Source organism: Trichoplusia ni (genome assembly GCF_003590095.1).
Source record: "Trichoplusia ni isolate ovarian cell line Hi5 chromosome 23 unlocalized genomic scaffold, tn1 tig00002292_group22, whole genome shotgun sequence".
In the NCBI taxonomy this organism is placed as follows: Eukaryota; Metazoa; Arthropoda; class Insecta; order Lepidoptera; family Noctuidae; genus Trichoplusia; species Trichoplusia ni.
In genome coordinates, this window is record NW_020799872.1 from 1 (window position 1) to 22,844 (window position 22,844).

Genomic DNA, 22,844 nt, shown 5'->3' on the forward strand with positions numbered 1-22,844 from the left:
TTTTAAAGAGAAATTAGAAAATGTTCCCGCTACAACAGCAAATATTATAAAACAAACAATAAAATCAGTGTTTATGGGGATTGCCATACAGCAGACTTGATTTTATTGCCCCTTTTTATAAATAATCATGTATTGGTGGTAACCATTATTGGAGGTAAACATTTGCGCGCGCTTGCGACTCGCACTTGGCTTTTATAAAGCACATGTATTTAGCCAAGCGATTTTATGATAAGCTGTGCCTTACAGCACCAAAATAGAAGCGAGAGTCGACCTTAAGGCCAAGACCTAGGCGATCAAATTTTGATACCCAGTTTGATCTAAATGCCTTACCATTCGTTCCTCTTTTTCATATTGAGAATTATTTAAGAATATCATGCTTAGTACTTACGTCTTTAGGGTTTCCCATCTCGGGACAATTTACCTAAAAATATTGCAAATATTTTTTTGTTTCTGATTACTTTGTTTTGATTTGTTCCTTTTTAATACTAGTAATTTTTCATTTTGGTTGTTTGGTTACAGGGAATGGGAATTAACGGACGAATCAAACATATTTTTCAAACTGACAATGAACTTGTCAAATTTATCTCATTTCTTTGCAAAGCACGAACTATAAAACAAATTGTCAAGTGTGTGTGGCCTACAACTAAAGAAAAGATCCGTATCTACTTGTTGGATAGCTTAGGCTGGCTTCACACATCAGGGTTGTCGATCTGAATTCGTAACGAGAGAATTTAAATTCTTACATTGCGCCTTACATTACAAGTTACTACTACATTACAAGTTCAAAATTAGGCAATTTGTAAATCCTAGGAAAACGCAAACGATGTGAAGAATAGGTCTGAATTAACCTCCGCTTTTAAGTAAAATAAGAGGTACAATGAAAACGTTGTTGTCACTCTCTAAATGCCGCCGTCGCGTGTCGCCGCGTTCTCTTCCTACAGGCATAGTAATGTTAAACGCTCAGCGAAGTATTATGCTGAGTGGATACATTATTGTCTAGGTCATTTTACCCTAAACATCCCAGAAAATGGACCAGATATTCTTTAAGGTGTCCTTTACTTTAGCTTATTTGTGCTAAGCCTTGTATCGAACCTACCTGCACTTGTGTTTTTAGCGTGCCGGGCGGGTTAAATAGAAATGAATATTATATGAGAAGGCTGTTTTCCTTTAAAAGTCAACGCATGTTAGAAGACCGAAGGTCGTAAGTAATCCCTCTTCAAAATGTGCCTCTATTTACCTCAACAGTCATATTCACCCCGTTCCACTCAGTATATGATCAAGAAGTTTCTAGATCTGGTATAAAAATGAAGTGTTATGAGCGACAAGCAAGGGTAGCTTATTGTTTTTTATAATTATTATAGATTTATTAAGGCCAGGTGTAAATCATGGTTTCAAGATGGTTGTTATAAGATTTATTCTATTTTAGCGTAAGCTTAAGAAATCATGTTATGTGGTCGAAAGAAAAATGATCTTATAAGCTAAATTTTTAGAACTCAATCCCAATCCAGCTGAAACAGCGTACCTGTCGATCCTTGTTTTCTAACGTTTGGCTTTTGCAGTGTAGGTAATGTAATTTCAGTATAAAGAGCTAAGTTAGGAATAAAAGTAACAGACCAGACAAAAAGCGTTCGCGTTATTCTCGATAAAGACATGGTCTGAGTAAAGCTGGTCTTGGAGCGGCAATGGCATCTTTTAAGGCGACATTAGACTTAAATAAATAAATAAATAAATGCGGACAACATCACATACATTGTTCTGAACCCAAAGTAAGTTGCTAAAGCACTTGTGTTATGGAATTCAGATACAACGAAGGTACCACAAACACCCAGACCCGAGACAATGTAGAAATAAGAATTTTTACATTGACCCGACCGGGGATCGAACCCGGGACCTCAGAGTTAGCGACACCTTGAAACCGGTGCGTACGCTACTCGACCACGGAGGTCGTCAGCTTAGATTATAATGATTTGACATGATTTCATTTCAATCATCAAGTCACCAGTTTAGGTTGGAATAAACTGTATCTAGAGAACTAAGATATTTTCTGTAGGTAAATAACGGAGAATAATGATGGCTAAAAAAGCAGACTATACCTACTTGTTGAAACTTATTTGGTATTTTTATAAACATTAATTCATATTGTGCCATTCTGTAAGAAGTATTTATTTTATTGACAAATGTTTACAAGTTATGTTACTAAACGGTTTCCGATGAAGATACAGTGAGATGGGTCTACTTCTGCATGCAGACGGGGTTCGGCGCGAGGCAGGGCCCGCGCTTAGCGCCCGAATTCGAATCCACATGTTCGTTTATGTCTTGGAAGAAGTAGTCTTTGTAATGCTTCTTTATCTGCTCAACCAACGTTTTGGTATGGTCCCATCCTTTAGTTTCAACAATGACTTTTAACTGTAACAATAGGTTTTTATGAGAAGACGTTACAAATCTTAAAAGTGACTAAGGTTATGTAATACCAACATGTTAAGTTGATATGCATGTCAAATGAAGCCAAATATTGAATTTTCTCACACCTGTGTGCAACTGGGTCCGTGATAAAACAATCAGATAACCTTGCGAAGACATGATTAATCCAGAACAATCGATAAATTATATTTATAGAACAGGTAAGGGTAGTTACTTGGCAACTGAAGACGTCTCCCCGGATCCATGCCCGCTCTGGCACGCAGTCCCTCATGGTGACGCCCACGTTAGCCATCAGCGTGCACAGGTCCGACATGCCGCCGGGCCGGTCAGACACGGTCACTTTGAACTTCACCATCCGACCTTCCGCCACCAGGCCTCGTTCAAGAGCTCGTGTTAATGTAGTCGTGTCAATATTACCCCCAGAGAAGACACAAACCACCCTGTGAATTATGAATTTGTTAATTTTCTGGTTGCAGTACCTCCGTTGCAAGCATTTTTATTTAAATACTCACTTTTTCCCTTTAAGGTTCGGGAACAGGCCAGCCATGATAGACGCTACAGTGGTAGCCGCAGCACCTTCTATAACGCATCTTTCTTCGTCTGTAATGTGCATTAAAGCACGAGCCACCCAGTCCTCTCTTACTACAACCTGCAACCAAAGCACTCAGTTATATTATTACTATCGCATTTTATGACGGATTTCGTAAAGATACTAATAACATTAAGGCTGCGATTCAACCAGGGATGTGCTAAGCAGACGATAGGTGTGATGAGGTGTGGCAACGCCGTGTGGTGGTTTGCAGATCGTCCTATCGCAAAACATCTCCATCTGAGTTTTCTAGGAACAACAAACCACTGGCTTGCGTGAGCGAGGCTACTGGTTTTTATCATACATCTCGCGCTAGTCTTCTTTGCAAATCACTGACGGAAACGCAACCTAACAGTTCCTACCATTTTATCGAGGATCCCCGACTTCAAATTATAAAAAGTGTTTACGCCGACTTTGTTCACAGCTAAACCATCAGCTATTGTCGTATCTAGTGGCAAAAATATGCGTTCATTTTTTTTCAGAGCTTCCACCATACTGCATGTTCTGTCTGTAACGATTCCCTGAAAAAACGAAGTTATCTTAGAAATAAACTTTCTGAACGGTCAAGTGAAAGATATTATTTTGTTTACTAATTTTTAATAGTAATGGATATCCGATGGATTGGACCTGAGGCTTGCTATTACGAAAAAAATAAACCCATCACAACTTACATAGACTTCGGCATCAGGTTTGAGATGTTTCACAGCTATGGCGACGCCGGCCAGCAGACTGCCGCCGCCGCACGGCACTAGCACTGCATCCACCGCCGGCACCTGTTCCACTATTTCAATACCTATGGTACCCTGACCCTCTATGACGTTCGGGTGATCATAACTAGATAAAAAAAAACACGTATTACTCTAACTATTGAAAAAGAAACGAAAAATAATTCATATATTCAAATTCGAAATTAACAGATAGCACTCCCACACTTCACCGCTTGCTAGCTGTCGAGAAGAAACAGCTTTAAACATCTCTACAGCATACAAATTCTTGTGGAATGCAAATAAGGAATTGATTTATCTGTGTTGATGGACCTACCCGTTAACGTACACCATCTTCTTTTCCTTTGCCATGCTCATTGCAAAGAGTTTGCTCTCCGCCATGCTGTTTCCTTGCAGTATGACCTTCCCTCCCGTTTTCTCCGCCTTAGTCATTTTGGTGATGGGGGCGTGCACGGGCATCACCACCACGCTCGGGATGCCCATCTGCGCGGCGTGGTAGCTCAGAGCGATGGCGTGGTTGCCCGTACTGGCAGCTATTACGCCGTTCTTCCTCTGTTCTTCACTTAGCAACAACAAAGTGTTACGAACTCCTCGCTCCTTGAAACTATAATTGCGGCCCTTGTCAGAATCTTTTAGAAGTAATGCCAAGAAGAAAGAATAATAAAAGATTTTAAAGAATTCATTCAATGAACTGCAGTACAATAGATGTAACTGTGCATGACTGATTTAGACTCGTCGTTTAAATCGTTATTTTATGGAGTAATAATAAAATTGCTAAAGTAAGACGTGATTGCAATTTATAATGTGTATATAAAATATCGCCGTACCATCCTGTGTGTTGTAAAAATTCTTGCTTCATATACAGGTCCATCCCAAGTCTGGAGGACATGTGGCATCTCTAGATAATTAAAGGTGCAATTAGAATTGTTTCAACTCAAAAAACATTAGTTCTAACAAACTTTTAGACAACATTATCAATATCGATTATATTATTTTTCGTTTGCTCCCAATACAACAGCAAGTAGTGCTACGAGCCTACGAAACGCTAGGATTAAAGCTACGACTCTACGAAGTCACTTAGAAAAAACACTGTATAATTCAAAAGTTGTCTGTTCCTATGAACTCTTGTAGCAACAGACCATACGTGCTACTGCTTTCCGAATAATTAGCAGCTCCAGAAATAATGCCATTTTAAAACAAATATCGCTGGTATTTAGCAGAATACAAGCCTGCTTTTTATAACTGGATGCAGTTGTACGTTAGGTGGAGTTCATATTATCATAAGCATGCCTCGTACCGGGCATGGTGTTCGAACGATTTGGCCCAAAATACGTTTCGACGCGGCCAATATGTCTTCATACTTGACTTTGCGGGGATTATCGGGGTCACAGAACTCGTCGTACTCTGGGTCCTGAAATAACGTATTTTAAAACATCCGTTTTTTATAACAGAGATACGATACCTTTTAACTTTTCATGGTCAGTGAAATTTGACGTTTAATTTTGGACGAGTCGTAAAAAACTTACATCTTTACCCGCCATCTCAGATTATGTGATTTTAAATATTTTTATTTCGGCTTTCCTGTATTTATGAGGACATGGTTTACTTTAATAATTTTGTTTCATATTGGTTATGTATTTGAAAAAGCCAACGTACTATCGGAACAGGCGTTATATTTGACAATTTGAATTTTTACTTTGTTTTTTATTTTCCTGTGAAAGAAGGCCGTACACTTGAGGCGTAAATATTTTCAGAGTTTGATATCACGTTATGAGGGGTTGATAGTTTCCAAAGTTTTTTCAAAGACATCCAAGCGCGGATCTGCTGTTATTTAGAGATTTCGTATGAAATAAGCAACACCTTCGTACGTCTTGTACCTAACGTTATGCTGTGGTTTTGTATTTCTATTTTGTGAGTACATAAAGCTCGATCAAAATTCTTATAGTAGGTGACAACAAACAGACTGAGAAAAAATAAAACAAGTGTTTTTGGCTTCTGTTACCTTTTATACACGGTGATTTTTTAGTCGTCTTACAAAAGGAGCCCAGTTCATGTACCCGACGTAAAATAACCCAAGGCGCGATTTTTTTTTTTTTATCATCAACTAAGATAATAAGTACGCAGAAAATTAAACAAGAGAAATCTGAAAATACTCTTAAAAATGATGAAAACGCCGCCGCCCGCGCCCCTCACCATTGTTACAAGGCTCGGACCGCGCTCGCAACAGAGCTGTGTTTCTAAAAAACTACGAATTGCATCATAATATTGAATAAAAATTGCATTTTAAATTTATTTAAATCTCATAAATACCTATTTTTTTTATCATGAACGTGTTCTAGTCATTGGATACATGAACTGGGCTGCTTTTGTAAGACAACTAAACAATCACGGTTTATAGAGACAATTAGAAGTATTTTTCAAGTTTTTATATTTCTATACAATTTTAGAAAAAGTAAAGTTTTTTTTATATATATTTATTACTTATTAACTATAAATTGTTATAAATTGACAAACAGTTGTAGGAACAAACAGAGAGTATCTATGCACAGTTTATTTTTATTGATCAACATCATTAGAAAATTGTTACATATCACAGATATTTATTGAAAAATCTTACACACTAATATTAGTAGGTACATCACTATAAAATTATAAACTCGAAAAGTTAAAATTCGAATAGTTGCAAGAGTCGTTAGTCTACATAGTATTAATAGGTAGGTACCTACATATATGTTTATTAATGTCAAAATGGGAGATATAAAAGTTAAAATTTATTTAGATTCCTAAAGGGTTTATTTAGGAAACTATTAACTACATTTTAGATAAACATAGATGAGTTAAAAAAGAACCGTTTCCAATAGGTACAAATTCTTAAATCTCCCGAGACAGGTAATATAAATAATAAAAATCAAGAACAATATTATAGCTATGTTAAATTAGTTGATTGAAGTATACCTTCAAAACTATAACTTAAAAAAAAATCGCAAAAAATACACGTCAATGCGAGCAAAGTCACGGGCAGAACCTAGTAACATGTATGTATGTCTTTTAGTGAGACACGTCGTCAAGTGAGTCGGTACTGTTGCGGCGCGGGTAGGCGTCGTACTCGCCGGCGAAGTCCCACTCGCGGTACGTGGTGGCGATCACCGCACGCAGCTCCTCCAGGTGCTCCGGCCCGCGGGTCTCGCACACTACCTTGACCTGAGAAGGCAAACAAACAATATATTATACGTAGGCATACTTAGCATAAGCTGTTCTAAATCTGCAGTAAGTACTTCTGTGAATGTAGTGTTAAATGTCATGTTGAATTACGGACCAAAGATTTGTTTTTCAAAATCGAATCCCATTAGACCTTTCACGCATTTTAGAATACTGCCGCCACTTCTTATTTTAATATTCGATGTTAAAGCTAAAACACAAATGAGCAGATCTTACCCGAACACTGAATATATCACCGTGGACCCAAGCGCGTTCCTGTATGATATCCTTGATGGAGACGCCGGTAGAAGATATGAGCTTGCACAGTTCAGCGATGCCGCCGGGCCGGTCGCTCACCGTCACTTTGAACTTCACCAGCCGCTGCTCCGCCGCCAGTCCGCGCTCCAGACACCGGCCCAGTATCGTGGTGTCTATGTTACCACCCGATAGAATGCACACAACTCTGGAAACAATAGATTTTGTTTGATTGCTTTTATTTAATTGGAAGAAACTTTAATTGCTGTTCCGGACACGTTGTGAAAAAGTTTTACTATTTTTTTCCTGCCAAAACTAAATGAAGAAATCGCAAAATATAATCTCATTGCTGTATGTGAGAAACCTAATAAATTCGTTTTTATTCGGCATAAAACTCTATATCCAAGTAAGCTTGAAAGTGTTAAGGGTCTTTCAATGATCGACGGATATATGCACGGGTCCATGGTGGTATTGTCGGGATACTAACTTCTTCCCGGCGAGCTCTGGCACCAGGCCAGCCATGATGGCCGCCACGCCAACGGCACCACCCCCCTCCACAACGTACTTCTCTTGCTCAATCAGCCGCAGGATAGCACGAGCGATCCAGTCTTCGTTCACAGTTATCTAAAAAGCAAATAATTCTTTAGCCATTTGTATTTCGTTTTCAGTAAGTAGGTAATAACTACTTAGTAAATCACCACATGAATCCAAAAATACATAACTGGGCTCCTTTGCTCCCATTGTAATAGTCAAGTGAAATATAATACTAATAAGCATTTCAAAACGTCACTTTCTCGTCGTACTGGCATACAGCTGTCGGTCTATCATTCGGTTTGCTCACCATTCTGTCGACGATGGGCTTGACGGTGACGAAGGCATTGTATCCCACAGTGGGCACGGCCAGACCATCAGCGAGCGTCGACCTGATCTCCACGCTCACCGGCTCGTCTTGCTTCATGGCGTGCTGCATGCTCGGGCACTTCTCTGTCTCCACACCCTGTCATAAACACCGATGTTAAGTGCAACCTAGAAGAATTCAGAGGGGTCGTCGAAAGTGATAGTTTTTTTTATTTTTCATAAGTACCTTAATCTTCATCTAAAAAACCATTCGAAACACTTGTTGGGGTCCAGGTGTGGGTTACGAATAGTTTTTCAATTTAAATCTGAACGAATAGCCGATTGGCTGGGTGGACATAACGCCAAACCTACCGAGAACGACGCGACGCGGGTTCGATCCTCGCATAGGCCAGGCATTTGTGGGTTGTAGGTCTTGGTGTCTTTGTACATGTGACTTGAATGTTTGTGAAACCCGCCGCCACACAAGGTTGAAATTCCTTACTGCGGGAGTATGGAACAGTAAAAAGGAGCTGGATCTGTGCAGCATTGAATGCATGATGGGTGGATGGATCTAATTCTTCGTTAATAAAGGGATTTTATTAATTTAGTCTAAGAGCTGCTACTTTAAGGGATGCTGGTTGATCTCCTGACATTTAAAATATACATTACTTTAAAGTGAAATAAAATAATTTAAGTTTTACAAACAGGCTCTGTAATTTTACCGTATTAACATTAACTGTAATTCGATAACCTCATTTCATCATCTGTTCCTAATGAAGTGTATGTTAACATCATTAGATACGGATTTTAAGTTCGATGGCCTATTAACGAATAACGATTATATTTAACAAGTTAATTGCCATATTCCGCGTTAAATAGCTCAATGTTAAGTGTTTGTCTTTTATTACTTCGTTTTCGAGACTAAATGGATAGGAATTAAAGATGAATGCATAATGTTGGAACAATGTGCTCGTAAAACAAGGAGTTAATACGATTGTGTCTGTCGATCATAAGAACAACAAGCTCATTAAGCCATCTCATTAACATCACGTAGCTATCAATGTCGATCTCTCTGTTAATGTCTTTGCACCAATTAATTTTCGAAAACACATCTGTTTTGTTTTAGCGACTAACATGTTGTCCAGTACATTGGATAGTGGCGCTGACTGCTATACTGGTGGTCGTGGTTTGTAGACTTTGTAGTCCACCCAGAGCAAACGTTTGTGTGGTGAGCACGATCATTCGATTAAACTCGATTCTATGCCTGGGTGGTATGTATCTATGTCATGAATTTGTATGTATTTGGAAATATGTCAGTATAATCAGAATATTATTATTAGTACAAAGTCATAATGCAAGTTAGTAGGCGCTCATAATACAAGCTTTGCTTAGTGCTTAGTTTGAGATATTGTGTGAAAGTAGTGGCATATTATTAATGATATACATTAGATACTCATTTCTCGAATGATATTATTATTATGGATTAGTTTCTCATATATATATACCTATAGGTAGATAAGTAGGTACTATAGCACAATATGTATTGGTCATTTCAGTTGCTTGCATCACATCATTATTTCATCATCCTATTGATCAAAGGGGACAAATTAAAATGTTATGTAAATTAAACCTCCATTGATAAGAACTCCCATAACTTGATTGTAAAAACGCTCGACTCGTGTCTCGATAATTACAAAACGCGATTCCGATAAAAAGTGTTGTGTCAACGTTATAAAGTTTTATCGATGTGACCTTTGGCTTCGTTTACTTTAAAGCGAGAAATGAGACGCAAGATAATTGTTTGACCTACAGCATTGATTTAGTCTTACTGACAGAACGTCCGGCCGCGTCGTAGGGTAGGCACTAAACAAACCAACATATCGAGCCGTGACGTCATACAAGTTAGTATCGCTACGTAGCATTTTGTTTTTACTTCCGATGTTTAAAGAATAACAAAAAAGTATCGGTATCGGGGGTGTGTTTATTGATATGATTGTGACGTCAACGAAAGATAAATATAACAACAAATATCTATACACGACACAGCTTTTATCGATCTGATTTCAGGGTGATATCTGACGGTGTAATAATTTAGCTTTCGTGTGAACGGACTGATAAACTTTTAAATATCTGCAACGATTTGTACCGTCACGCGTCGGTTCCGCTAAAGCCCAAAAATCTATATTATTATGTTACAGAATCTGCCTTATTTACTGTCTATCTCTTTGGCTATAAAGAGAAAAGGAGTTGCTCCTACCACTTATTAAAAAACACTCCAGCAGAAGGCACCTGTCATTTGAACCTTAAAACGAATCCTTATGAAAATTCCCCCGTTTTTCAAACTGAATACTCGGTTATTTGCATACTAATATGTAGCATTTATTTCATTTGTCTATGCATCTACCGTTATTTATATAAGATATTATTATTACATCACTTTTATCTTTGTTACATTGTTGCTATATATGTGTAATACTAATAGGCAGACACGTACAGAATGTATAGTTGACACTGTTCTCTGAGTAGCAACTCTCCTGTATTTTAGGTAGGTACCTACTGGTCAAAAAGTTTATTGGCCTTAAATGTTACCTCTTTACTCAGTTTACTTAATACGATAACAAAGGCAGGAACTATGAACTGTATTTTCAAATTAATATACAATTTTAATTAAATATTTACAGAATTATGTATCGTTTTGTTGAGAAGTCGAATGATAACATTTTACCCTTCAAACACAATTTTACAAAATAGAGTCTTTGTTAGGTGGTCCTATTTATCTATGTGGGGAACAATTAGCTATTATAACTCTGAGATAACCTTTGCTTTGTCACAAACTACATAATCGTGCTATGTCTGTCAGATCCTCATCAATTAGTACAATATTTGACGAGAAAAAAAGATAAGCCATGCATTCTGTTTACTTATGTCAAGAGCGTGTTTATGGTAAGATATTATTTTACATAAACATGATCAGACTTATCTGACCTTGGTCAGTCCCGGACACAGTGAATTTACCAAAGCATTATTATTATTTGAATAAAGACCTTAGCAAAAAGGGATTGTAATTTAATGAATCGCAAGTTGGTTGTCGAATCGTAAAACGATGCTGAAAGAAGTCGGAAAAGCTGAAGTTAGCTGCAATTTTATTCTCACATTTAAAGAGATAGGTATGAACAAAAAAAATGCTTGATTGTTTTAGGTAGACACAGTCATTCAATTGGTGCCTAATGTTGAACACTAACATCGCTCAATTCGGTAGTGATTAGATTGCGAGCATCTAATTTGTGTAGTGTGGCGATAAACCGCTAAATACCAGTACAACCGCTAAATACAATTTAAGGCATAAATAGCTGACAGTGTCCTCGGACCTCGGGTCATTTTTCAATAGCATAAAAATGTTTTACGAGTTACGACCGCTTGTAAGTTGCTTTTGTTAGGTGACTGGTCATAAAGTGAAGGACTTACATAGATGAGCACATGCGGCTTGAGATGCTTGATGGCGGTGGCGACCCCGGCGAGCAGGCCTCCGCCCCCCACCGGCACCAGCACGGCGTCCACGTCGGGCACCTGCTCCACGATCTCCAACCCCACGGTCCCCTGCCCCGACATTATGTGAGGGTGGTCGTAACTGGGGACAAACGAACTACAATATCGGTAACGGTGAAATGTTAAAAAATTGTGGAACTTCCTGTTACGACAGAGCAAACGTATTTTTCCGAATTTCTTGTAGAATTGAATTTGAAAGTTTCTTCTAACTTGCATGCAATTTTGATTAAAAAACAAGTGTAATAAATAAATAATAATAAATAAATGCGGACAACATCACATGCATTGTTCTGAACCCAAAGTAAGTTGCCAAAGCACTTGTGTTATGGAATTCAGATACAACGTAGGTACCACAAACACCCAGACCCGAGACAATGTAGAAATGTGATTTTTTATTGACCCGACCGGGGATCGAACCCGGGACCTCAGAGTTAGCGACACCTTGAAACCGGTGCGTACGCCACTCGACCACGGAGGTCGTCAAAAGTTTCTATAAATGAATGATGCTTACCCATTTATGTAGGTGAGACCGCGCTCCTTAGCCAGGCTCATGGCGTGGTACTTAGCCTCCTTCATGTCATGGCCGTGTATGATGACATTGGCTCCATAAGAGCGACACTTTTGGATTTTCATAATCGGAGCTACGTTGGGCATCACCACGGTTGCAGGGATGTTGAGGTTGTTGGCATGGAAACTCAGCGCCTGCGAGTGATTCCCCAGAGAAGCAGAAATCACACCGCGAGCTTTGGTCTCCTTATTTAAAAGCAGAAGAGCATTTCGTGCACCACGCTCTTTGAAACTGCAATATAAGTTTCAGGTCAGTTTTGAAAGTGAAGCACGAGAAACGCTTATTAATGTATGTTTACCGACCTGCCAGTATGTTGCAGGAAATCATTCTTGAGATAAATTTCCATTCCAAAAGTCGTAGACATGTGAGATTTCTGAAAATGAGTTAAATTAATTTTATCCAACATGGAAATACTCTACACAAAAAACACCTTTACAGGTAGAAAAAGAACTTACCACGCAAGGCGTTTTCACTATCTCACTTTGAATCCTAAAAGCAGCTGCCGAAACATCTTCAAATGAAATTCTCTGTGGTTTTTCTTTATCACACATAGGATCATACTCGATCGTCTGGAACACCATGATTATATTTTTACGATATAAATACTAAAACATAACTAAATCTAATCCGACGCTAGGCCTCGATCCACCCTGGTTTCTCTCAGAGGAATGAGTGTTTTGCGCCGTTATCACAGAATAAAAGCGCTAATTATTATATGATGAAGGTTAAAGGTGAAATTGTAGTCATGATGGAATGAGCCTTGTCTATCGATGTATTAGGCCAGTAGGTGGGCACATATCAGTAGAAAAGTAGATACTCACTGCGGGTCCGAGCTTGTAACGTTCCATTTAGATATCTGTTATTTATTGGAACCAGTTGAAGCAAATGAGCGACTGCAAATCAGTGGGCCCAACTAAGTAATGATTCGGTTATCTTTAGTTTATTTAAAGTTTTGCAAGATTATGTATTGATAACATTATTATGTTTTTATAATGTTAATTAGTGTCGAAATTATTTTACGCAGTGCACATAACTCTTTAGGTATTTACTTACACACTTACAGGTTATGATTTAAAAATCTTCCATTTCATTTTGTGAATCATACATACTTGGCCAAAACCTTAACTTAAGCTCTTTCACGTGCTTCGCTGGTTAATATTATGCTACGCGTAATAAACGTGTACGCTTCAAAGCAAGGAACTAAACGCGTTGCGATCTGGCAATATTTTTATGTCACTGTCAAAAGTGTCAGCGAATAGCGTTGTGAGGTTATTTTACGATTGTTGTAACAACAACTTCGAAATAAAGATATAAACGTAAGCTTACAGGAATTAATTTTACAGTTTCATATTATTGGTTTATAAAGGAAGATGCCTTACGCTAATCAACCTTCTGTACACATTACAGAATTAACAGATGATAATGTTAAATTTATTGTTGAAGACACCGAACTTAGCGTCGCTAATAGTATGCGGAGAGTGTTTATAGCCGAAACGCCGACAATGGCAATCGATTGGGTGCAATTAGAAGCAAATTCGACAGTACTTAGTGACGAGTTCCTCGCGCATCGCATTGGTCTAATTCCGCTCATATCAGACGATGTGGTGGACAAAATTCGTTACTCAAGAGATTGTATGTGCGCCGACTTCTGTTCAGAATGCAGCGTTGAGTTCACACTGGACGTGAAGTGTACAGGCGACCAAACAAGGCACGTGACCACAGCAGACCTGAAGTCGAGCGACCCACGAGTGGTGCCAGTGACGTCACGACACCGGGACGAAGACCAGGCAGACTACGGTGAAACTGATGAGATTTTAATTATAAAGCTGCGTAAAGGACAAGAGTTGAAGTTGAGAGCATATGCAAAAAAAGGATTTGGCAAGGAACATGCTAAATGGAACCCCACAGCAGGCGTGTCCTTTGAATATGACCCTGATAACATAATGAGACACACATTATACCCTAAACCTGACGAGTGGCCTAAGAGTGAGCACACCGAGCTGGATGAAGACCAGTTTGAAGCAGAGTTCAATTGGGAAGCTAAACCAAACAAATTCTTTTACAATGTGGAGTCCTCCGGAGCACTCAAACCAGAGAATATTGTCCTCATGGGTATAGTAGTGTTGAAGAATAAGCTTCTAAACTTACAAGTACAGTTAGCACAGGAAGCTCAAAATGATGCATTAGCTATTAATTAGATTATGTTTAGTTATAATAAAGATGGTATTAATATAATCTATGTTTCATTTAAAATTTCGTAGTGACTTACTGATGAGGCACGTAGATACCTATTCATGATGTCTGGTTATTGATACTAAATATCTGCTGTGATTTCCTGTGCCACGTGTTAGTACATTGACTGTCGTTAAGCAACTGCATTAGTGCAAGGAATTGACACTTGCATCATAATGTTCAAGAAGGCAATTATATTTAACCTCTTTTGAGTGAATGTAAGTTGTTCAAACCAAACATCTTGTCAAGTGTATCTTGAAACATCCAGTATGTTTTCAAATAATAAATCATTGGTTTGTTAAATTTTATGACTAGAGACAAACTTTTGTTACTTATTATTCATTTTTCAGTTTGCACTGCCAATCAAGATAAACCGGCTCTTATTCGGCTGCTTACTATAAGCTTGGTTTGAACATGGTCTGAAACAAGTGTAAAATTATCAATTTACTTCGAAGGTAGTAAAACGTAAACAATTTTCATGTTTCCTGCTATTTAATAGGGTCTATGCATACTGAAACTTATTTCGCATTCGCGCGTCAAAATAAGTTTATTAGTGGTAGCGTAATGAGCCAAATTAAAGATGTTTTTTTTTATTTATTTATATATATAATGTAAATGTAAATATTCTAATTTACATCTTACTAAAAAGGATTTCATATTTTTGTGTACGATTTTTATTATTGGTTTTTAACTTTTTAGTTTTGTAGATGGCGTAGTTACCAACAACAACAACACTTCGGGGCTCTTCTCTTTCTAAATCATCTAAGTTATAGACTTTCTAATAAGTTTATTAACATTAAAAATGGTTTAAATACAATACAGTAGTTCAATTCTCATAGGCAGATCATAAAATGTATACAATTAGTCTTCTAACGAAAACCATATAAAATAGGTATTTATTAAATATTCAATACATAGGTACTCTATTAACAAGTTAGAAAATCTATGCTAAAAAACACTAATGAGTTTCGTAAACGCTTTTGGCAGAAAAGACGTATGTTTTAAGTTTATCAAGAACAGGAAAAATACACCCATCATCAACAAAATGCAAAATTGCAAAAATTTCTGTGCACTGTAAATTAAATGAAGATAGAAAATATAAAAAAAGAACATTGAATTTTATTTTATTTTTCTGCAACAATTTGAGACGGTCGTCCTTGAAAAATGGCTCAAGTAAATGAAATAGAACCAACGTGGAACATCCTCGGCGACAGTTTCCCCAAACAATACGAAGTACCTGAGGTATGATCGGACGGTATAAGCCACTTAGAGCACCGTTAGTTTAAATTGTAGAAACACAATAATCACATACATAAGCTTTTCCTATCTACCTTTTCCACTTATCATATAGATTGCTAAATTCCCAAATATCCAAGTATTAATTTCGAAATCACCCTTACTCCTTCATTGATATCTAGGAAGTTGAAAAGAAACCTAAAGCGGAAAATATAAGCAAAATCAAGCTAAAGCTGCAGGACATACAGGATGCTCATAATAGGATCAAGAGCGACGTCGTATTTACACCAGTAATCGTAAGTACTAGAAAGTGCTTCCGCGATTGTCTGTGAAGACATAGATCATATTTTAATAATTAATATTTTTTTAGGAAGCTAAATATGTAGGAAAAAACTTTTGTAATGTTTTCTTGAAATGCGAGAATTTACAGAACACAGGAAGGTACGTAAATTGATTTATTACATGTTATTATTTACTCCTAGCTTTATAGAAAAGAAAAGGACTTACTATAATTTAACTATTACAGTTTCAAAGCACGTGGAGCTTGTAATATACTGTCCAGCATGTCGCCCTCAGACAAAAGCAAAGGTTGCACCGTATCGGGTGGTAGAAACTACCTTAGCGCGATGACATACTACGGATTCAAGCAGTCAGTGCCTATCAACGTGATAGTACCGAAGGATTGTCCTCTGGTCGACAAACACACGTACAAGGAGAACTTCGCGATTGTGAAAGTTCACGGCAATGATCTGAACGACGGCCAGCCTGCATGCACTCACTTACTGTGACGAAATTGGTTCCAATTATGTTCACGGGTAATATTTCGTGGTATTCCCCCCTACAATTAAATTTCTTGGGTGCATTTTTAAATGAGTTACATTTGAGTCACTTTTATAAGTTTATTTATGAATGAATTGTGTAGGTCTGACCGCTTGGACCTGATAGCGGGCTACGGCACTCTAGGGTTGGAATTACTTACTCAGATGGACAAGATGGATGCTATATTATGTCCGGTCGGCAGTGGCGGCCTTGTGGCCAGCCTCGTACTGGCTGTCAAGAGTCTAAAGCCTAATTGTTTAATTTACGTAAGTGCAATTTACATAGAAAATAAATACTGCGGTTTTATACCACCCATTACCATCCACTTTTATCGATCTCTTATTTGCTTGATTTCACGTTTTGCCAGGGCGTTGAATGTTCGGCGGCTCCTACAATGACTAAAGCGCTCCAAGAAAAGAAGCCAGTTATGATACAACTAAACCCGACCATCGCTGACAGTCTCAGTACCATCATAGCCAGTAATAACGCTTTCAACATTGTAAGAGGATACTTGGACAGAATGGTTTGCCTTTTAACATCTCACAGTTGTCTTAAAAATGTATCAACTTACCACTTCCACTCATGTTAAACAATTTACTAATAGATAACAGTCGATGAAGTGTGGATATCGCGAGCCATGATCAACATTCTGGAACGAGAAAAGATGGTGGTGGAAGGTGCCGCTGCCTGTCCTGTCCGCTGCGGTGATGGCTGGGAAGGTTCCGGAGCTACGCGGTAAAAAGTACGTTGGCATATATGAAGACCGCAGTTTGCTACTGCGTTCAGGCCTTAACTAGCTCTAGTCAGAGCACGATAGTTGACCCCAAGTCCAGTACCATACCTTCTCCTGTGGGCCTACCACCACTTTTTAAAGTATTATCTAGTTTACGGTTGGCCTACAAGGTGTAAAGCGTCGCCTTTTTTCCAATATCATATTTCGATATCAAAATATTTATCCATATACTTGGCATGCTTCCATCGTTTCAGCATCGTGTGCGTATTATCTGGCGGCAACATCAACAGCAGTCGCATGTCACGGGTGATCGACCGCGGCATGGCGGCGGAGGGCCGCCTCGTCAAGTTCAGCGTGGCGCTGCCCGACGTGCCGGGCGCCATGGCCAAGCTGCTGGCGAAGGTCACGGACAACGGCGCCGACGTCAAGAGCTTCGTACCCGAACGGGCGTGGATGAGAAGAGATATCTTTACAGTTTCTGTAACCAAACTTATGACCTCCCTATATTAACCAAAAAGTGCCAAAACGCATCGGTTTTGTTGATTTCAAATAAATTGTTCAACGTTACGTTTCGTAAGAAAATGGCACAGTCATGATTCTTTAACGTAAATCCGCTACCTAATCTCGCCAATTTTTATCTAATATCTAAACGCTTTCAGGTAAATATGCTGATTGAAACAAGCGACATACATCACGCCAAGGATTTAGAAAAGAAATTACTCAAGGACTACCCTCACTCGCACTTTATTATGTTATAGCTGATCTGATACTTCCGTTGGTTTCGTACCCGTCTGTAAATGTTACCTACACGCCATCACTTTCATTAAAATATTACAATAAATTATTCCTACAATACCCAGTGTACTTATTTCTATACCCAATCCACATATTACTCATATCCCTACTCATTCTTCGAAGTAAAACGACTTTCGTTATGTAGATACTCATATTGTACATACAAGTAGATATTATCTACTTAACTCATATTGCATTTGTGTACCCAAGCGCTAAGTTGTTTATTACAACGCTGCACCCGACCTTTTGTTGATGATGCACAGAACACTCTCCTACCTTGGTATATCAGGGGGTTGATGCCAACTGTTAAAGTTACACGGTTACAGTAGTGCGAGCTTAATAGCGCACTGTATCGAGCAATGCCTCTTCCACAAAGCAGTAATACCTATTCTATAATCAGCTGTTAGTATTGGTCCTTAGAATTTAATCTAGTTACGTACGAAACTACGTTCACGGTCTCGATGCCAGCATTTTTATCCAAGTTCAATTGTAACCCATCCTCTTTCGTGATCCGCGAACTTTTGTCTTCTGTTGCCGTTTTGCCAATCCATTATGACATTACATTTATCAACCTAAAAAGGTTCTAGGTATATAAAATGTGAGAAATATCAAAATAATTGGAATATTTTGCTAAATTCTAAATTCTTGCCTTCATTTATCGTTAAGAAAACATTTATAATGGTGAGTTCGTTGTTAATGAAAATTAAAGATCCGAGGATTGATAAAAGAACATACCCTCACAATAATTCCTACGCCATATAATATGTCGTGTTCTCAATAATTTAATTATTTTCACCAACATGGATTGCTATTTATTTGTAGGATGAAACGTTAATTAAGATGACCGTCCGCATGTGTTGTCATTTAATGAAATCAAACAAGCTGCGGAGAGAATAGAAGGTGGTATCATTCACACACCACTTTGCGTGAGTTATCTACAGATAATTTGAATTGTTTGCGTTTAAGTATATATTTCGTTCCTCAGAAAATATTTAAAATGAGAATTACATTTTCAGGAAGCAAAGATCAGCAAATACATGGGACTACAACATTTATTTGAAATGTGAAAACTTGCAATACAGTGGAAGGTAAAAGTAGTCTAGTCATATCACACCAGAGGGCCTGCCACAACCCCTGTTGAAGTTGTAGAAGAGAGACACCGGCCATACGAAGAGTAGTGCGCTGTCACACTTTTACAACCGCATTAATATAACTTTAATATGTGGCAGTAGGCCTCCAAGGTTTTTTATAATAAATTGTCCCATTTCTTTCAGTTGCGCGGAGCGAGGCATCCGTAACGCAATGTTGGCGTACGGGAGTGGCGGGCAGTGAGCGCGGCATTATTGTGCCCTCTCATGGGAACATGGCGCTAGCGCTGCCTACCAGGGCAGTACTCTAGGCGTCCCGGTAAATACCTATTTGTAAAACTAACAGGCTATACCTAGCTAAACCTAGGTAGCCTGACAGGTTGCATAAATTGTTGTTCTTTCAAATTGGATAATCATCAACGCCATTTCGCACTTAGCGGCTTATCCATGCTTGTGTAAACCATATCCTGATAATGTTTGTCTGAAATATGTTCTCAGTTTGCAAAATGCTTTGAAGACCGCTTTTTGTCTACACAATCGCAGGTGACGGTGGTGTTACCGGAGCGCACTCCGCCGGCGCACGCGCAGCGCTGCTCCGAGCTCGGCGCCGATGTCGTGCTATGCGGGGACTCCCTCGACGACGCGATCACATACGCCAAGAAAGTGCACAGAGACAGCCGGCAAATATACATGGAGTAAGTAGTCACCTAATCTTACAAACTAGGATACTTCCTTCGCACAGATAGCCGAGTAGTTGAGGTCACTACGAGGTGTGTATGTTTGTGAAAGCCGCCGCGACACAAGGATTACATTTCTTACTGCTCCTTATTTAAGCCTCGTTTCTATCCTGCTTGTATGTAGAAGGAAGACAGATTTGAATTCGTTTCTCAAGCTGCTATATCATAGCATATTTTCAGGTCTGACGATCCTTTGGTGATGGCCGGCCTGGGCACGTTGGGGTTGGAGATCATCACGCAGCTGCCCGAAGCGGACGCGGTGATAGTCCCAGTGGGCTCCGGCGGGTTGCTGGCGAGCGTTCTCATCGCCTGCAAGAAACTTAAGTGCTCCTGTCTAGTTTATGTAAGCTATAACTTGCTGGTCAAGTCGGTCAGTATAACGAAAGTATTTGCCGTTGAGTGGCATCTCTCCTCGAACTATGGCTACCTTTACCACCACTGCATGCATGTTTCATATATGTAAGAAAACCTAATATCACCGACGATTCAGACATTAGGCTGGGGGGCCGATGTTTTCAAATTTCATCGACGAACTAAAAGGAAGCACAATATCTACTTGAAGTCGAATAGTTCCTGCCACCTTAAATAGATATATTAAAAATGGAGAAATAATTTTAGGGGGCGGAGTGCTCGAAGGTGCCAAAAATGATGAAAGCGCTGCAGGCAGGGTACCCAGTACCGGTGAACGTTGTCCCGAACCTGAGCGAAGGACTTAACACCTCTATTGTGGGGGTTAATGCCTTTGCCACACTCAAGGGAAGACTAGATAGGATGGTGAGTGTACTATGAAATTCCTAGTATATTTGGTCTGTATTAGAATTTTTGCTCATACTTGTGGTCCAGGCGCTAAGAGGGTTCGAGTGCTCTTATTTATATGTGCCTATTTATCCTACTTAACACAGTTATTATATCACTTGCAATATAATAACTTTCGTGGGGTGGAATCATAATTAAAAGAAAACGGTTTACTCTCGTCTATTCACTTACGTTCTTAATCATGAGATAAAATTCGGTTAACTTGGCCATAAACCTTTGTTAAAAAAATAATGGATGACTGTTCCAATCCTAAATTTCAGTTGTTAGTCGACGAAGTGTACATAGCGCGAGCCATGATATCGATGTTGGAGCGCGAGCGGCTGGTGGCGGACGGCGCCGGCGTGTGCGCCATCGCGGCTGTCATGCAAGGCCTCGCGCCAGAGCTCCGGGGAAAACGGTATTATTTATTGCCTACAAATGTTTCTACAACTATTTGTCTCCGGCGCGGCGGGGTTGTCAGAAAGGGTTACCGTGGCTCCGGTACAGGAAGAGTAAAGGAAAGATCATGGTTGTGTTTTGGTCAGTCTGATACTCCCTTCCGCTCAACCCAAGACGGGAGGAGTAATTGAAATATGATAATTTCCTATCCGAAAAAAGGGCATCAGTGCTTCTTCCTTTACATTACGCACACAAAATTTTATCAAAATCGGTCGAGCATGGTCGGTCGAGATGTATCTTCTAAAAAATGACAGCTGCAAATGCATAACTGCTAAAATGTTGGCTTACAATAAAAAACGCGTCAAAACCCGTATTAATTTATCACTTAATACATCATGAATTGTGCAGAGCGGTGTGCATAGTAAGCGGCGGCAACATCGACTCGGGCCGGCTGTCGCGCACGATCCAGCGCGGGCTGGGCTCGAGCGGGCGGCTCATGCGTTTCGCCGTGGCCGTGCCCGACCACCGAAGTGGGTTGGAGCACCTTGCCAAGGTCATATCAGACCAGAACGCCGTGCTCAAGAGCCTCGTCACCGAACAGATGTGGGTGCACAGCGATGTTACTACCACATGGGTAACCTATTCCCTTTTTTATTGGAATATCTAGAAATGACAGCTAAATAGTAGTAATTGTAGTAGAGCTGTAGCCTTGGCAGTTATTCCATTACACATTTTAGGTATAAACTGTTTCACCAAAGCTTACTTAGTTTGGATGTGTATTTTAGTATTTTTAGTTACACAGATTTATTTTTACTTTACTAGGCTAATGTGGTGGTGGAAACAACAAATGAGGATCATGCTACGAATTTCAAAGAAAAGGTGCGAGATGTGTATCCATCTGCTAGATTTGCAGTCGCTGACCTCGACGAAAAGCACAAAATTTCAGTCCGATGAAGATTAGTCTATTTGTCTGAGCTGTCTTTACATAAAGTCAATTATTAAAAATCTTAAGTGTATAAGTTGCAAAGTGAAACTAAAATTGATGAGTGATGTGAATTGTAAATGTAAAACAAGGAGTTTAAAGTAAAAACTATGATTTTATGGATTTTTTTATTTTTTACTTATACATAATCTTATGCGACGGGGTCATCACCCTTGGTGGCCCTAGTGTAGATGACCTGTCCGTGGTGCTGGACTACTTGTTTGATTAAACCTGAAATAAACATTCTTCATTAGGAACACTGTGATATAACAACAGCTAGAATAATTATTTAGTATTTTGGTTCAGACTCAATATATCAGTTTGTAACTGTCATGGTTAATCCAGAAGAAAGAATCATCATATCAAAGTATAACATTTGCTCAATTATCACATTTTAATAACAAAAGAATTTCAATGACTTGTAATTTGCTATAATTATATACAGATTAAAGATGACTTGAGACAGTAAATGCAACTATGGCCTAAAGGGAAATTATAAATAAAAATAAATAAATGGAGGCCTCAAATCCTGATTGAAACAAATCATCAATAATTATTAAGATGTAAAAGAACTAATAAGCTAATCAAGCAGCAGTATTATCTTATTTTCATAACATACAAATGCACATAATAAAGATTGATCAATAACATAACCAAACAACTATTACAAGTGCAGTCTTCAGCTGTTAATTTCACAAGTAACCTGACTCCTGAACAACAAATCATTAGACATATTGAACAACTTACCCTTCTCCCTGAGCTCAATGAGTGCTCTCCTGGCGAGGGATCCCCTGACCTTCAGCCTCTCAGAGACGACGGCGGGTGTGATCAGCTTGTACTGGGGCACTTCCTTGTACAGTTTCTCATATGTGGGCTTGTCGAACAACAC

At 38.9% G+C, this 22,844-nt stretch overlaps 3 protein-coding genes and 2 pseudogenes across 6 annotated transcripts; 2 read left to right on the forward strand and 3 right to left on the reverse strand.

Annotated features, from left to right (window-relative positions):
- Nucleotides 1-2,133: 2,133 nt before the first annotated feature.
- Nucleotides 2,134-5,443, reverse strand: LOC113506710 (L-threonine ammonia-lyase-like). Its single transcript, XM_026889542.1, has 9 exons — nt 5,262-5,443; nt 5,033-5,146; nt 4,563-4,633; nt 4,052-4,339; nt 3,682-3,844; nt 3,373-3,531; nt 2,934-3,070; nt 2,636-2,861; nt 2,134-2,406 (listed from the first exon to the last, which is right to left on the reverse strand). Exons 1-9 carry the CDS (start codon nt 5,274-5,276, stop codon nt 2,233-2,235), a joined length of 1,347 nt encoding a protein of 448 aa, XP_026745343.1. The 5' UTR covers nt 5,277-5,443; the 3' UTR covers nt 2,134-2,232.
- Nucleotides 5,444-6,194: 751 nt separating this feature from the next.
- On the reverse strand, nt 6,195-14,520 carry LOC113506708 (L-threonine ammonia-lyase-like). 4 transcript variants are annotated; one of them, XM_026889538.1, is made up of 9 exons: nt 14,409-14,520; nt 12,595-12,708; nt 12,442-12,512; nt 12,083-12,370; nt 11,491-11,668; nt 8,030-8,185; nt 7,676-7,812; nt 7,171-7,396; nt 6,195-6,936 (listed from the first exon to the last, which is right to left on the reverse strand). In XM_026889538.1, the coding sequence occupies exons 1-9, from the start codon at nt 14,433-14,435 to the stop codon at nt 6,784-6,786; spliced, it is 1,350 nt and encodes a 449-aa protein (XP_026745339.1). In that variant the 5' UTR covers nt 14,436-14,520; the 3' UTR covers nt 6,195-6,783. The 4 variants fall into 4 exon arrangements, with proteins under 4 accessions (XP_026745339.1, XP_026745341.1, XP_026745340.1 ...); XM_026889540.1 differs by having other exon boundaries at nt 11,491-11,653; nt 14,409-14,517; XM_026889539.1 differs by lacking the exon at nt 14,409-14,520 and adding an exon at nt 12,961-13,097.
- On the forward strand, nt 13,356-14,374 carry LOC113506711 (annotated as a pseudogene).
- Nucleotides 14,521-15,304: 784 nt separating the features above from the next.
- LOC113506707 lies at nt 15,305-22,078 on the forward strand (annotated as a pseudogene).
- LOC113506712 (40S ribosomal protein S25-like) lies at nt 22,070-22,841 on the reverse strand (the record flags this gene model as incomplete). Its single annotated transcript, XM_026889544.1, has 2 exons — nt 22,070-22,186; nt 22,703-22,841. Coding segments are annotated over 2 exons (219 nt in total), but the record flags the coding sequence as incomplete, so codon positions are not given.
- Nucleotides 22,842-22,844: the final 3 nt, after the last annotated feature.

Excerpts from the sequence above, each read along its gene's own strand:
- LOC113506710 (XM_026889542.1), bottom strand. Across the intron at positions 4,634-5,032 it reads TCGTTCGAACACCATGCCCG|AGATGCCACATGTCCTCCAG; the intron begins GTACGAGGCATG and ends TTAATTATCTAG. Across the intron at positions 3,845-4,051 it reads AAGATGGTGTACGTTAACGG|TTATGATCACCCGAACGTCA; the intron begins GTAGGTCCATCA and ends TTTTTTATCTAG.
- LOC113506708 (XM_026889538.1), bottom strand. The coding sequence starts at position 14,435 with ATGAATAGGTATCTACGTGCCTCATCA. Across the intron at positions 12,709-14,408 it reads GGTATCTACGTGCCTCATCA|ACGATCGAGTATGATCCTAT; the intron begins GTAAGTCACTAC and ends ATGGTGTTCCAG. Across the intron at positions 8,186-11,490 it reads AGCCGCATGTGCTCATCTAT|GGTGTGGAGACAGAGAAGTG; the intron begins GTAAGTCCTTCA and ends TGTTTATGACAG.